This window comes from Corvus kubaryi, unplaced genomic scaffold (genome assembly GCF_017639235.1).
Source record: "Corvus kubaryi isolate FWS band 111438036 unplaced genomic scaffold, C.kubaryi_AGA036_p1.0 37394, whole genome shotgun sequence".
Lineage (NCBI taxonomy): Eukaryota > Metazoa > Chordata > Aves > Passeriformes > Corvidae > Corvus > Corvus kubaryi.
Window position 1 is genome coordinate 16,452,081 of NW_024581133.1, and position 16,138 is coordinate 16,468,218.

A 16,138-nucleotide genomic window follows, 5' to 3' on the forward strand; every position below is an offset into this window, starting at 1 on the left:
AAATGACTCCTTACCTCAACTTGTGCTTGTTGTCTTGCTAAGATTATATTGAAGACGTCAAGTTTTCTTTCTAGGTCCTATAAAAATGTATGATCAAATTATTTGCCTCTACAACACGTTTAGGAAAGGCTCTCCACTATAAATCTTCTACCAGCTCCTTCATATTTACACACCAATTGATTTCTAGCTCTGCTCACTTCTGTCACAGGTATATCCCACCCCCGGATGCAAAGCTCACTAGAAGATAAAATTCATGTTAGGCAGTCTAGGTTTTTTTTCTTAACTAGATTACTCTTGCACTTCATTAAATGCACCCATACTCATTAATCCTCAACCACAGTATTTTGTTTTCCGCAACAGGTTACACAGAAGTTCAGATTAAAAAGGTATTTCCACAAACCTCTTGTGCTCTTGTAAAACCATCAAGCTGGATTACTCCCAAGTATATCTAAAGAATTATTTCATAGAGAACCCAAAATATAATTCCGCCAAAGAAAAAAGGCTCATACCTGAATTTGCCTCTGTGTTTCTTCTGACAGTTTACTCTGTGTTAGCTTGTTCTTGTACACATTTTTGTAACTCTTCAGAAGCTGCCTGTGCTGTTTTATGTTACTCCATGACCACATTCGAGTATGTCTTCTGATGTGAACTTCAAGAACACTGTTACCTGCATATTTCCACCTACAAGAATTGCACACTTGTGAACTACTTCCCATTTCATTTGTGCATTACAACTTACAGGTTGCAGAGGTCATTTATTAGTATGCAAACACTTTGTTCACCACTTGTGATTTGAATAACTTGGCTTATAAAAATTTTAATGATTTCAACATCACTTTTGAAAAATGAACAGAGGGCTTACATTTAATGCCTGAAGAACTACAAACCTTCATTATTGATCTCTGCACGTTTGCAAATTTGGGCTGTTACAGCATTAAGTTCACTTAAGCACTTTGATAATCAGTATCAGTTAGTACTTTGAAAAAAGCCAAGAAAACACGTATCAGTTCACACCTTTAAAAATTACAGTTGACATACATGGTTCCCCTGTATTACATTTGCTAAGTTTTTTCTTTAGCCTTTCTAAAATTACATTCTAACCTCTAGTGAGAGCACTGGCATTTTGTTCAAATTTTGGGGACTTCAGCTTAGCAAGTGACATTTATTGAATTGGATCTTTCATCACTCGAATATATGGGCTAAGCAAACCTCTGTGAAAGTTATAAAATCAGCATGTGATCTAGTTTTAAAACTACTTTTAACCACGACGGAGAATGAAGAGACTGGAGAGGACTCCAGCATCTCCCAAAGAATGCATAAATGTACACAGCTTACCATTCCCTGGCATTTTTATGGAGAGATACATTTGGCCTAAATCTTCTGTACGGTGCATTGCGAACCATGTAATCTATGGACTCCAGCAGGTCTATCATGCTGAGGTACTAAACACAGGAAAACAAGTTTCTCAGCAGAGGTTCAGGTTTTGTTTGCAGGCAGTGCTCGAACTGCATGTACACAATAGCCTTCAGTATTCCTCAAACTACACAGAAATTTAAGTCCATGCATTTTCATTAGTACCTAAAAGTGGACCAACTACACCCATTGTTCTCAAAGGACACCACTACACGAACCCCTGCTCCCCTCAAAGAACAACAATTTGTAGTTTTATCAGTCCGCTCAGCACAAACTCTCAGGCTTTCTCAAACCAAGCATATTCATTTGTCAATGCACAGTTTCCCTCATTTTAGAGCTGCCTTTACATTAGTGAATCTTACTGGTACAGTTCTGAACTCAATCTACACTTAGATATCAATAAGAGCTAAAAAGCTCTTTAGCCAACTAACTGCAAGTTATCTCTGAATAAATGAGAACACTAACATTGCTGGGGAGCCACATAAATTAGCTGCTTGATACTTCGGCAGTTTTTGTTGCCAAAGCCAGCACACTCCATTAATTTCCATCCTTGCTTGTACTTAGGCAGCTCTGCACTTATAACACTGTTATAGTTTAGTAAGATAAGGGCTACTCATGATTCCATTCTCTATGTGAAAAGAATGCTACTGGAAGGGCTGAACACAGATCAGGTGGTCCCCAGAGGGTCCACAGATAAGAGTGTCAGAGTACAATGATTTAGCACCAGGAAGTGATTGTTACACAGATGGAAAAAGATCCTACACTTTTCCCACAGGTACTGCTGAACAGTTTAGAAATTCTATGAGCATGTAAGTACAAGAATCCCTAAGAAGAATGTTTTCCAGTGAAAAAACACTATAGTTCATCACAAACTAAAACAGGTGATAAATACCAAACCAACTTACCTGTGGCTTAGTGAATTCAATGATAATTCTCTGTACTTCTACATTACAATCAATCTTAGGAGTTTTCAGTTCTACTTCTGCATATGGGTTGATATACAGTCTTGCAGAAGCTGACACTGGTCTGAAAACTTCAAGATAAAAAAAAAAAAGATGTTTTACGTATAATTAAAGCATAGCAAGTAATAGATCAACCACTTTGTACTGGTCACACACATGCTCAAGCCCCACAGAATCAGGATGCAATTCTTAACAACAACAATTAAGATAGCCCAGCAATAGTCAACAAGTATACAAGCCCTAATACGTTCTACTACATTTAGGTTTTTGTAAAATGAAGATAGTATGGGCATGCCTGCAGGATCAGGATCAGGCTGTTTACACCAACATGCTCAGAACAGTTTAGATTCACTCATTTCTAGCTTACTTACTGTACTGATAGTCTTCGGGCTGGTTACCACTACAGGGAATTCCTCTTTTCAGCTGATCCTGCAAAGGGATACGATACTGTCTAGCAATTGCTGAAGAGCATTACTTGTTTAGAGTTCTCAAAGCTTTGAGTGGACCAACTTAACTTCATGTGTATTTTGCAGACTTTTGCAGCTGTCAATTCAAGCTGTTTATCAATTTGGGGTTTTACTTCAGACTGAGATTCAGAGAAAAAAGAGGAAAACATCCACAGACAGGCAATGCCTAAGTAACTTGGCTGGTCTTAAACAACTGGATGGTTTTAAGTACTTCACAGTTTTGAGTCAATATTCAGTGTTAGAACCAAGCTCACTGGGTTAAGTGCATATTTTGTTATGGGCAAAATAAAATAAAAGTAAAGATATCTGTAAAAGATGAGCACAAAAGGAAAAGGTAAACAAGTAGTATTGTACAAGGACACACAGAACACCTTTGTAAACATCATGGGTCAAAAATATATCATGTCCAAACCCTATAGGGGATGATAACAAATGAGGTTCACAAAGTATTATTAACAATAGTGCAATGGATTAACATATGACCCTGAATACAGGTGACCGTAAGTGTGAGGAGTGGGGCAGAAATCAGTGTGGTGTCGTTCTGAATACCACAAGAGCTAGAGAAAATAGTACTGTTTAATGCATTTTCTTCTACATTACCAGTATTTGTTCACGGGAGCCATGATAATACATTTTGCTGTGTATGTTCCAATAAGCACTGAGGCTGTCCAGGCACAAAAGCTGCACAGGAAAGAAAACATGCAACAAACTGCATACTCTGTATTCAACCCATTCTGTGAACTTAGCTTTCCATTTGTAAAACAGAAAACATAGGATAGCAAGCTAGACAGCAAATCCACCATTAGCATTGAGATGTATTTAATCTAACAATACTATTTTGAAATGATAATTGAATTGCAAGCTCTTAAAGCACAAGTTCATGCACATCTGTTAAACATGACCCTGGATTACAGGGGCAAGGGTGCACAAAACTAGTACACGGCCTAATAAAGAAGCCAGGACTATTAAACACTTCTTATATTGTTCCTGTAATTCCTTAGACCTCTGCGGACTCCTTTCTGCACAGGCTGGAGGGGTGGTTCAGGAGGTGGGCAGGGAGAACAGAGAGACCACTTAGCTCCCAGAATCCCAATTACATTAGGAATACAAATTAGATTAGGAAATGGCAATTTGACAACCTCTTTGAAACCACAGCTTCCATGCAGGCTTGCTGTATATTGAATGAGGGGATAAGCATTCTCATTTAAGAGAAATTATTAAACCATGGAGTTTATTTAAGTTTATGCCTTAAATAAAAACAGTTATTTGTGCTCTAGTTGTGTTTAAACATACATCAAAAATAAAGAAAAACAGGAGAATTCAGAAAGCAAACTATTTTTCCAACTTTAATATTTAGAGCCCCAGGTTACTGTTCTCCAAGATCAGTTCTTTCTTCACTTGTGTAGGAAAAAACCCAAAACACATTACCTTGTATATTATTTTTGCAGCTTCATTCAAAATGGAAGGTGTCCAGTTCTCGTTTGTTGTCTAAAAGTTCAAAGTGATAAAAGTAATTTTGTGCATCTTAGCTAACACATTTTTGGGTTTATCCTATGCTTCCAAGCAACAAATGCACCCTGTTTCTCTGCATACACGCACGTCAAGATAACATACAAAAATCAGTCAGTTTACTTTCATACTTTGATATTCAACTCCTCATCCTACCCATAAAGTGCTTAACAGCTAAGTCAAAGAGAAGTTAGCTGAAATTTTCTGTCCCCACTTCTCAAAAGGCCTGGCAAAATACCAAATTCTTTATTATCATGAAGCAATGTTTGCCCACATTTACTACACCTGGAAAAAACCTGCCCAGTTCTATAGGTCACTCAGATCACTAGTTCATTAGAGCAAATCAGTAAGTCTCAGAAAGTGTGATGGTCCTCAGTCCTCTTCCCTTCTGCTTGCTCAAACTGCCAGTACTATTTGCATGAATACAAGATTGTCTTCACTTCCAGCTCTATGCACACTGTCGCTGTATCATCTTAGTATGTTCCTTTTCCTTTCTGCTACTGCAAAGACGAGCAAGCTGAACACACAAGAACATGCATTCACACACACATTACCAGTAAACTAAGCTCCCCCAACGTCATTCCCAAGGAAATCGGACACTGTGGGTCTGTGATCTATAAAAGTAGAAAAATAACAGGTACTTATGTCTCTTGCTGCAGACAGATGTATCATTTAAAGCTGACTGAAATCCTAACTGCTCTGAGCAACTTCCTTTGCTTAGTTGTTCTAACTGAAACATTACTGGAACCCACTAAGATAGGCCAGAACTAATACGGCTGTAGTGTAAAGACTTAGGACTTCAATTCAAACGGAAAATTTTCTTTTGGAGTCCATCGTTGTCCTACAGGAAAAAAAAAAATTTAGAGCACCACATCTCAGTCAGCTATATTACTTTATCCCATGCAGTTCTCTGACCTCCTTAACTTTAGTGTCTCTGAAAAAAGTCCCAAAGTGCTTTTCTTTTAAATTCAATTATCTCATAACAAACTGCTTAATCACTTTCGTAAAGGAAGGTAAAACTAGAAATCCCAGTTTGGTTCATATAAACAAACAGTCTTGTTTATCAATTGAGTGTTTTCAACAATTTGCCTTCAGACCCATGCGTGAACCCACCAGCTTCTGCTATTCTGGGCTCTCCCCAGGACACTGAAGAACTCCCTGAAAAACATCCATTGCACCAATACGTGAGAACAGACACTGCCCACATTTAGTGAGCAAGGCAGCACTGGACATGGGGAAGAGAATATCTATTTCACATATCCATATTTCTGGCATTCAGTCATAGCTGGGACACCTTATTTGAAGAGATGCAGAATAAACCACAGCAACTTCTTCAAGGTGGCAAATACAGTTTCTGTATGGACTAGACAATCAGAACTGCACTGAAGAACAATTTTAAATGAAGACAATATGTTCCAGTTACTTACATCATCTTCATATTTAACATGAATGCCTGTGATTTTGACTTGCACATTTTTTATAACTTGAGTTGCAAGCTTTTCTAAGAAAGTATCCTTCTTCTCCTCCTTTGGTTTGTCTAGAACAAGAATTTTTAAAAAGTCACTATTCAATGTAATAATTGCATCTTGAATTTAATTACAACAACTACAGCAATGTAAATATAATATTTCCTCTAACATTTCAGTTGTCACTTACTTAGATTATGCATTTGCATTTTTTCCTTTTCTGCACACCCATATTCTGAAGATGTGATATTAGCTGCCTGTGCACAACTTAACCACAAGAAAACAAATGTCTTAAGTTTCAGTCAAAACAGCTTCGCTCACAGCAAATTCTGGATTAACATACTCCTCCCTACTCCTTCCAAGGTAAAAGGTTCCCTCTTAAAAGTCCCTCAGTGAAGGGTTTCAAGAAGCAAATAAGTAAGATGGTATAATTGAGCACAAAATAGCCTTGAATAACACATGCCAAGGCAAGCAGTAATATTCACAATCCCTCATTATTTCAGTATAGTGATGTGACTCTATCATCTCCAGCTGTGTTTCAGCATTTTACCCGAAGTATGGCTGGATGAGCCGCTTGTCCTCTAGCTGCCTTTACAGGCTACACTGTTGTGTTCAGTACCCTCCTTACAAAGTGGCTATTCCAGCAAATGCCATCAATCAGCCTACCAAGGTTTTGCTGGAAATGCTACAGATGGCTCAAGTTGAAGAAAATAGTCATGGCTATCCAAGCAGAGAAAAATAAGGACTACAGGGTTTGACCCAGCTTACTCTAACTAACTTTTTACATATGCAATGCACGCTGAACACAGGTATCTAACTTCATACATCTTGCTAAAAGAATGAGAAATTTTTTTTTAAAGCTTTGAGAGGTTCAGGAAATCTGCTTAAAAATGAAAAGACTTCACTATTGAACATGATATAACACAGTTTCAGTCAAGAGAGCTTTTGATTTCAATTGAAAAGAATTAGGAACGCAGAAGAAACAGAAACATTATATCACTTTTACATGCTACACATATTTCCTCCTACTAACTGATTAAAAAAAACAAACAACACAAAAAACCCCCCACAGAAGTCCTTAGCAAAGCTTCATGACCTTTAAGTGCAAGGAACCCATTAACATTTTTGCAGCCAGCTGCAGCTACCAGCAGCAACTTCAGTTTGATATCTTGCAAAGCTTATCTTGGGTCCCCACAAGGTTTTCCCTCCAACTGCAAGTCTGTGTACAGCTGGAGCTTCCTCCAAGACCAAATACATAACAATACAACCACACGGGAAATGGCAACCTATTCTTAGTCACATGCTAATGCTGAAAACCTGCATGGTTTGGTGTTTATAGACAATGATTATCCTCTTGGGGAACAACATCAATTTCATTCCTGTTTAAATATGTCATAGCACTATATTAGCTATATAGAACAGAGAGCTAAAAGGTGATAAAAGGACTGTTTACTGCTACAGCATCAGTATCAGGTTTTCTTTACCTGTTACTGGAATTTGACAAAAATCAGACAAACAGATGTAATTTGCACATGCAGTTTTTCCAAAAGTCACAGTGAAGTGCCATGAATCAGCCCACCAAATGTGTACAGTTCTACTGTAAATGCTACCGATAGCTCAACTTGGAGGAGCAGGCACAACTATCCTAGTAAAGAGAAACAAGGACTCTCTTCAGTCTCACTGGATGCAGAGAATAGATAAACAGCAAAAAGAGCTCTCTCCAATTTATATCCTCACTTTCAAACAGGAGGAAAAAAGTCTCACTGGATGGATGGCCAAACCACTGAAAAACTAACCCAAACAGAAAGCAAAAAGAAGTCTTAAAAGTTAAAAGCCATAACTGTTACCCACCTTTTGAGTGATCACGACCTCTAAAGGGTCTCTTAAAATGCTTTTTATACTTTTTACGCTTACGTCCTTTTGCAGTGCAAGCAATTTTTTGGAAAAAGGACAAAATTCAAGTTAGTAAAGCAGAAATGTAAGAAAGCATAAGAAAATATAGAAGAAGCTTTAGCTTGTCTTAAAGCATAATGGCTTATAAGGTCTCACTAAAAGCTTTTCAAGAATTTCACCTGTATTAAGGAAACAACCAGCTACTTCTCATAGCATAAGATATAAATCCAGAAGAGACTTCTACCATACAAGGACATAACTTCCAAGCTAAGATATAGATGTATGTGGAAACCCAAAGAACACTTTTCAATAGGATTCTCATGATAATCAACAGTATGGTATGAAAGCAATCTCAAAGAACAAATCCAGTAACCACAAAAAAGACATACAAAAATGATGATTCGAAAAGCTTTACATGAAATTAAATTCTATTATTTACACACACAATCACAACCATTTCATTAATTAAATGATGCTCATACTTTTCCACAATTCTGAAGAAAACCAGTTTGGTGAGTTGCACTGTTTCTTTCCCCTCTCTGGCCACCTAAGCAAAAATAACTCAGCAATAGTGCTGCCTGTGCTTATCTTTATAGGGTAACATGAGAAGGGTGTATCCCACTAAAGCAAGAAGGAAGCAAGTATAACAGTGTACCTAACCTAACTGGGGGAAACAACTTGATATCATTTGCAGGCCTGCTCAAACAAAGGAGGGAAATTGCATGCCAAGATTTCAACCTGTTTTGCAGGTAAGGTGATAGGCTGATCACTATATAAATAATAAAAAGGTAAAACTAGACAAACAGAAACATTTTATTTTGGGTAGTTCCTTTTAAAAGTACAAGTAATCCTTTATCAAGGTTACTTTAAAAGGAGAGCTTCCTTCACTTCCTATTGAATTTGTAGGTCTCAGGCTTTCACTCCCTTGTATGACGTAACTAAGGAAACAGGATACTCCTCTTCTTTACCCACACCCACTGCATGGAGAAACTAAACGTATGTTTTCAAGCTCACTTTAAACCTGTGCTCAAATAACAGCTCAAGCAAGAAACTTTGGCCAAGTGTAAATTTCTGAAAACCAGGTTTCAGAAGTTAAAAATAAAGCACGTACACCATTACAATAGTTCCTCTGAATTTCAAGGGAAGCTGTTTCCTTGCCTAACCTGAGAGCAATGCAAATAAAGAGAAGCAGAGGGAAGCATGCCAATGCCTTCAGTCTGCTATAGTTCATTCTGTCTGTCCGTGGTTTCAAGACAGCCTGAACATCCATTATCTTAAGCCCAGACATGTTAAGTAAGGGTAATTACTCTCTACTCTCCAAACAACTAGAGATGGTGGTGTAAAATTATAGTAGAATATTGTCAGCATTTTATAACATTCTTGAGCTCAACACAACTGACGGAAATATCTTAATTTTCTGAAATGGCCACTCAATTAAAAGAGGACTGTGTCACTGCAAGATTCCACTTGAATCCACATTCATTAAAATCTCATTTCTAGAACCACCAATATGTGGATGTTTACCAAACAAGTATTGTTTTCTCACTTGTACATTTGGCTGCTTTGGATCGGGGGACTTTTAAAAATCTTAGCTGCCTGCTCATCATGCATGTGCAAAATGTAACTAACCATGCATACCCACCAGGCTTGGTGTCCTTGTAAACCAGACTTTCCAACCCATACAAGGAATCCTGTGAATGGGTGCCTTGGTCCACATGGCAGCAAATAACCAAAAAAATGCATTTGGTTTAAAAGAAGGAAATCAACTCCTGATTTAATATTAAGTTCACCAAATTTGTATGACACAGTAGTATTTCCATTACAGTATCTGACAGCCCAAGTGACCTCAGAATATCTAGTTTCAGTGATTACCTACATAGAAAAACCATGCAATTTTCATTTTTTCTTGTAACCAGCAAAAGACCTGCTGCCTCTGGTCTCCATACATGAGGTTTGATAGAGAAAGATTGTAACAGCTTAGAAAAAAGAAAATAGCTTCATCAGCTTGCGTCAGCAGTTTCCACTTCCCCCTCACAGTACCTTACCACCACAGCGGCGTGACCATTTTGCTCAATATTTGAATAGCACGTCAAAAGAAAATATCTCCTACTTATACTCTTAAATCCAAGGACTGAATTGAGATTCTAAACATGTTAATATAAATCAAGTATTAATCAGAAAAGAAAATACAGCTCATGAATCCTGACAACTTTCTATTCAATATATTTCCTAGACTTTCAGCAGCTATCGTGTTCTCTTAAAAGCCTACAGAGAGAGCTGAATTTCTTAGAATTTTATAGCTCAGTAGGGCAACATGGGCTCCAAGATTTCTGTATCTAGCAAAAGCAAAGGATCTGCTCATGCAAGACTTACACAAGTCCTCTTGAATACAATATTCTAGTACAGCACCACAAACACAAATGGCTACCACTGAAAAATGATCATAGGATAACAGAACATCTCAAGTTAGAGTTGAAAATAATCCAATTTAAATGTTCCTCTGGCTTTTCCTTCTCAAGGCTTAAAGTTTAAAACTGCAAAACACGACTAAGTCTTGCTCTTTATATAATCAGTTGAGCCACTAAGGTATGCTTTTTCTACTATTTGTTTTCAAAAGTGTCAAAAGTACTGGATGTAGTAAGTATTTTTTAAAAAAGAAAACTGTCACAAGTGAACAGACTCACTCTTAAATACGTGAAGTTCCAGAATTAGAATTCCTCAAGCAGTACACATTAGGTTAAATTTATCGTATTACACTATCCATTCATCCTATTGCTACTGGTGCAAAGAGCATTGGCTAAAACACTGCTGCTGTCCAGGATCCAAGTGCTGCATAACTGAGGTTAAACCTCGATCAAGATTCCTTCACCCCAGTATGAAGTAATGGCTGCAAAATTCATTCACTAAAATTGTCTTAGCCCTCATACATTTTCTGGCATGTTAAAGACAAGAAATAAAGCAAAGCTCCTTTCTTCATTGCAGCCAAATTGTCAGATTGCTGTTTGAAGGAAACTCCACATATACCTTTCAAACTAGCAAAGCAAGAAAAAGGCATTAGACTTTCCTGTAACTGGAGAATTAAAGAAGCAGAGGGATTACAACCAAACTATCCTTTTTCCAAGTGTTGAAAGCATGATCTCTTTCTCAGAAATTTTTCCATGAGTTGCAGCATTACAAGTATCCTAGAAACGCATCTTAAGAACCATTACACAAGCCAACAAACAGGTCTCAATTCAGACAAAAACTTCAGTGATAACTTTTTCCTCCAACACATGTAGTTACCTGTCATTGGTTCTGAGCTTGGTTTCTGTCCAAACAAGCCTAACTGATACCATAATTTTATTAAAGGTATTGGTTACAACAGTACAAGCAAACAACAGCAAAAAGACCCACCACTACAAAACAAGTTAACTGGGCTTAAATGACCAATTTTAACCTATAGTTGAGAGCTTAATAGTTTTTATGAGCTAGAGCAAAAGTTTAAGTTTCCTATGTTCGTGCTCAATTGTTTTGTCGTGTTGTGAATTATTTCCTGCTCACAAGAGTCTCATTTCTCAAACCAGTCCAAACTCAGTACATCATAAAAGCACAGCAGAAACTGAAACAAAAGCATTATCATTGCAATAAAAGTTTACAAGCCTTACCGCTCCCCTTAAAGGTTCCTTTCAGCAAGGAAAGCCTACCACATGCACCTCTAAAACACACAGCTAAACATCTATTATCAAGGTGCTAAAGCAAGATAACATTACCCTCACGCAATGCACTTTCTATTGTTCTAGATGGTCCTGTTCCTCTAGAGCACCAAGGAAAAAAAATAATTAAAAAGACATACCAGATGAATAAATTCCCATTTCCCATGGAAGCTGACTGGATAAATGAATGGTAAACAAACAAATAACATTTCTTTCAAGCTTTAGAGTAGAAAAGCTTTTCAAAGCACTGTAGTAAGATTAGCTGGACACTTGAAAAAACAAAATTTATTAAGTCAATTAGAAATCAAGACTTTTCTTTCATAGCACAGTCTAAGTCCTCAAATTCCAATGGAGATTTGCATTATTAACTCAGTACCTTTTTCTGCCGCTTTCTGCAAGGCTTCCTCAATTCTTGCCAGTTCCTTTTGTTTATTATCCTGCAAGTATTTTTCTTCCTTCTCTGCATCGTATTTAACACCTGCAAGCCAAGTTGGGACAGCCTTAATCCTAAATCTCAAGTTACATAAATGCATTATCAAGCAATGCACACCATATACAACATCATGTTGCAAAACACCTTGTTTGAGAGAAAGGCTATTCTTTTTTCATTGCTGAACACTGCAGCCAGCCTCCAAAACTCTTGTTTTTACACAATTATGCATTACTTCATAGGAGAATTTTTCCATGGATGTTCAGACCCCTAAGTGTGGTCTGCACAATATAAAACAGGTTTTAAAGTTCTTAAAAACTCTAGGAACTTGCAAGTTCTCTCATCATACCAGAGGTTCTGATTTCAGAAAAAAACTAATAAAGTTCTTTGACCCTCTTCCCTCTCCCTACAAACAGTACTAATGGCATTACTACCTTCAACTGTTAGAAGCAGATAAACAGCTAAACCATGCCAGAAAACTGGATTCAGGACAAGCACGTTTTAGAGGAAACTTGGCTGTTGAATTGAACTTGGAATGGATACAACCAAGGACCTCTGTAAAAGCAACAGGTGCTGTTTTCTCCCACCCTTCTCCTACTAACTTGCCAGCATTTGTCTAGAAATTCCTCTGAGGGAGCAGAACGTAAAAATGGTGGCTTACATGAACTACTCCTATTATAGATTCATTTACATGGTACCCTTAGCTGAAAAGTTTACATACTTGCTCCAGGAACTATCAGAAGATACAAGCCTTCTAGAGTTGCAACAACTGCCTCCCCATAGAGATTCTTCCAAGGAATCTTCAGAGTAAGTTTATCTAAACAAAGCAGATAGAGTTACATCAAAACAAGAATCTCCACTGTGCTTAGTCCAAAGAACACCTCAGGCATTAAAGAGCACTAGCCCTATATCTTGATGTCCTAAACACCTTAGAAGGTTAGGAGAAGCCATATGGGCATGAACGTTTTATAAAGCCCTTGAAGTGATAAAAGACATGCAGAGGAAACATAAGCCATAGTTTTAAGCAAAATGTCATAGTCTGAGTCAGAATACTTCAAATCAAAACCTGAGATCATGACTGAAGTTCAATTCACTGGGATGAATATGATTTTCCCAGGAAATAGAAGAAAAAATACAACACAAAAATATCTCCTACAAATGTTTCATGTGAAAAAGCAATGCTGACCACCTGAGAAAGGAATTTAAAAAAAAACCGAAAAACTAAGAGTTCCTAAACCTTCAGCATATTTGTCAGTTTCAGGAATTTAACTTAAATTCTTCATAGTCCTAATCAGTCCTTTAAAGAACAATACATACTCCGTCTACACTAAACAGCTCCCTTGATCATTCATGTCTCCGGGAAGAACCTCTCAGACATGTTTTTCATACCAACCTGTAAAGTTACACAAACAGGGTTTGCCAGATAACATCAACGGCAGCCACACTGAATTTCTATGCTGGTTCCAACAGTGAGTATAATTACAGTTAAGAAAGCTTGATAAAAGAAATTCAGGGGCACGATTGACCTTACAGCCTGTATTTAAATTTCCATTGCGATACTCGGATTGGAACTAAAACTTACCTATCTGACCAACTTTTATTCTAAAAGGTACATCCAGTTCACTCTGTAAATGACAAAAATAAAGTATTAAACAGAAGAAATAGTAGAAATCAAATAAATAAATCTAAATTACATTTGCAAAGTACTGGATTTACATACAGAAATTAAAAGCTACTTCTTTTCTACTAGAAAACCTTAGAAGGAAAACAAAAACAATCCAGACAGCAGCAGACAGGAAAACTACGGGAAAAAAGAGAAGAATTGGACCATACCATATTCTTTTGATCCCTTCTTTTTCAAGAAAGTGTGGGCTACTTCTCTAAAAGCAGTGTTCAGTACTGACCTTCCTTTAACTACTTTTGTATTGAAATCTAACACATTGCAATTGTAAGACTGTCAGAACCATCCCTTGTTTCAATGCTCTTGACTTGGTCTTGGCTCACTCTCAGCTCTGATCAGCCACATACACAACTTTGCATTTTTCTACATCAGAACTGCTGGAATCTTGAATCAATCCCCATAAGAAGGAAAGGCGTGTACAAAGTAACACTTCCTTCCTTTCTTATCTACCAGATACGAAGATATTTGTAGCAATAGATTTCAAGAACAACAAAGATACCAGGAATGGATGAAATGGGCAAGTAAAATATGAAACTTGAGAATAATGAACAGAAGCCAGTGATCAGGTCATACAAGGATCCAATGTGTTTTCAATGCACAGAAGAGTAACAGTTCTCTTTAGTGAGGTTTGAAACACACTGAGTATTGGAGCAAGATGTTCATTAGCTAAATTAAAGAACATGAAAATCAGCCAAGTCATTTGTTTTTCCAGACAAAGAGTATGGGAACTTAATGCAAGTTACTTCTTGCTTTTCAACCACAGCTTTTTTTCTTCCTCTGTCCCAGTAAAATAAGCAAAATTAGAAGGAGTTAACCAAAAACTTACTTCCAATAACCAGCAAAAAAACCCACAGTGTATCCTTTTGTGAGACTTCAGTGAGCAATATTTTATCCTCTCAGTCTTTAGACCCATAAAAACAATTTTGAAGTTATTTGGATACTTACTAATGCATTCTCCTTTATCTGTAAATTGTCGAGTGCCACATTACCTGTTTCGAAAAAAGACAGAAGTACAGAAAAAAATTACTTCAAGTATAACTTATGTTAGAAAAAGGAACACAACCACAACCCTCCTAAGTACTTATGACTAAAACCTGAAAACCTTATTCCAGTTACAGAATAGCACAAAAAATGTGTAATTTGTAAGAGCCACTAAACATGGGTTATAGACAAAATTTCAGTTGGAAGAGATGACAAAAACATCACCAACTTAGATGTCTACATGTTTCTACTCTATTAAACACACCTAATAATAGGAAGTCTTTCTTATTATTCACTTAGTTGTGAATGATGACTGCAGTTCTATCAACACAGAGCAGACTTGGAAAATGGTATCTTGTTCTTCATGATTTCACATAATATAAAAATCATGAATCAGAGCCACGAAAACGCATGCCTATTTTCACAAACACATTTACTTCTCCTGATGCAGACAACATAATAGGATTTCTAAATGAAACACTAGCACAGAATTATACCCATGGAAAGCCCATATAATATACCTCTTAGTACTTTAATGCCAGATCCCTCAGAGTTATATTCCATTTGAAGTATAGGTATTAATATTGCATAAATGTTAAAATATGTACAATCACGATGAGCAAAAATAAGGTGATGACCTACCTACGGAAGGCACCTAAACCAGCCAGCTTCCCTAAGCAGTACTTCAGCTGGTTTTTTGCATTACTACAAGGTAACGAAGGAAAATGTTTTGATACATTCACCGAGAACAGCTACTCCACGTTACTCGACTATCCCGGCTGTTTAACACACATTATTTACACTGATAACTGCAAGACACGGCTCGCCAAGCACCCCATCAGCTGCACCGGCACCCAGCGCTCCCGCCGCCCGGGGCACTGCGCCATGAGCCCGCCCACAGACCCAACAGTACCCTCATACTTCCACCCAGGACCTGAGAGAACGAATAGGAGAAAAAAACAGGGTTTATCGATGTCGGCAGTCTCCTCCCTAGCAGAGCTCCGAGGCCAGCGCCGTGCGCCCGTCCCCCCGCCCCACAGACCGACGTGAGGGAGGGGGTGCCAGAGACCACGGGCACACAACGACCGACGGTCCTCCGAGGGAACGGGGACGCCTGGCGGCCACACTGACCGACCGTCCACCACGGAGGGCCGCGGCCCCGGAACTCGCCCGCTGCTTACAGGGGGCCGCAAACCCACCGCCCGCCCCTCAGAGGGGTCGGCGGTCCCACGGCCCGCGAACCCCTCACAGGGAAACCACAGCCAGCGAGACCCGCTCCCTGTCCCCGGTGACTCCGGCGGCCCAGCGGATACTTGGCGGCAGAGGGAAGGGGCTCCTTACCCCCCCATATGCCCAGCTTGAGCTGAGACTTGTTCAGGTTCTCCACATAGTCGCCCAGAAAGCGGTTCAGCAGATCCGCCACCACTGATTCCAGCACCATGGCGTAGGCGGCCCCTCAGCCGCGGCCGCCGGCTGGGAAGGGAGCGGAACGCAGGGGAGGGGGCGGCGAGCGCGGCGTGACCCAGCGCGGGCGCGTCCCCGGCAGTCAGCTGACGGGGCGGAGCGCAGCCCAGCGCCTGCCGGCGTGCAGGCGGGGGGCGTGGGGAGGGCTCGGAGCGGCAGACGGGCGGCAGTACCGGGCAC

General features: G+C 38.9%; 1 protein-coding gene across 7 annotated transcripts in view; it reads right to left on the reverse strand.

Moving 5' to 3' along the window:
• VPS13C (vacuolar protein sorting 13 homolog C) overlaps nt 1-16,042 on the reverse strand; it is a 74,301-nt gene extending 58,259 nt beyond the window's left edge. For 2 of the 7 annotated variants that reach the window (XM_042038937.1, XM_042038935.1), the window contains exons 1-16: nt 15,836-16,040; nt 14,459-14,502; nt 13,415-13,457; nt 12,554-12,649; nt 11,779-11,880; nt 9,353-9,415; nt 7,669-7,734; nt 5,779-5,888; nt 4,906-4,965; nt 4,271-4,330; nt 3,443-3,523; nt 2,747-2,804; nt 2,319-2,446; nt 1,336-1,442; nt 510-681; nt 15-77 (exon numbers count right to left, since the gene is read on the reverse strand). In XM_042038937.1, coding sequence (XP_041894871.1) covers nt 15-77; nt 510-681; nt 1,336-1,442; nt 2,319-2,446; nt 2,747-2,804; nt 3,443-3,523; nt 4,271-4,330; nt 4,906-4,965; nt 5,779-5,888; nt 7,669-7,734; nt 9,353-9,415; nt 11,779-11,880; nt 12,554-12,649; nt 13,415-13,457; nt 14,459-14,502; nt 15,836-15,935 — 1,353 coding nt within the window. In that variant the 5' untranslated portion in view covers nt 15,936-16,040. Of the gene's footprint in view, nt 1-14; nt 78-509; nt 682-1,335; nt 1,443-2,318; nt 2,447-2,746; nt 2,805-3,442; nt 3,524-4,270; nt 4,331-4,905; nt 4,966-5,778; nt 5,889-7,668; nt 7,735-9,352; nt 9,416-11,778; nt 11,881-12,553; nt 12,650-13,414; nt 13,458-14,458; nt 14,503-15,136; nt 15,257-15,835 lie in introns of those variants that run through there. The other 5 variants (XM_042038942.1, XM_042038939.1, XM_042038940.1 and 2 more) reach the window with 4 other exon arrangements.
• Nucleotides 16,043-16,138: the final 96 nt, after the last annotated feature.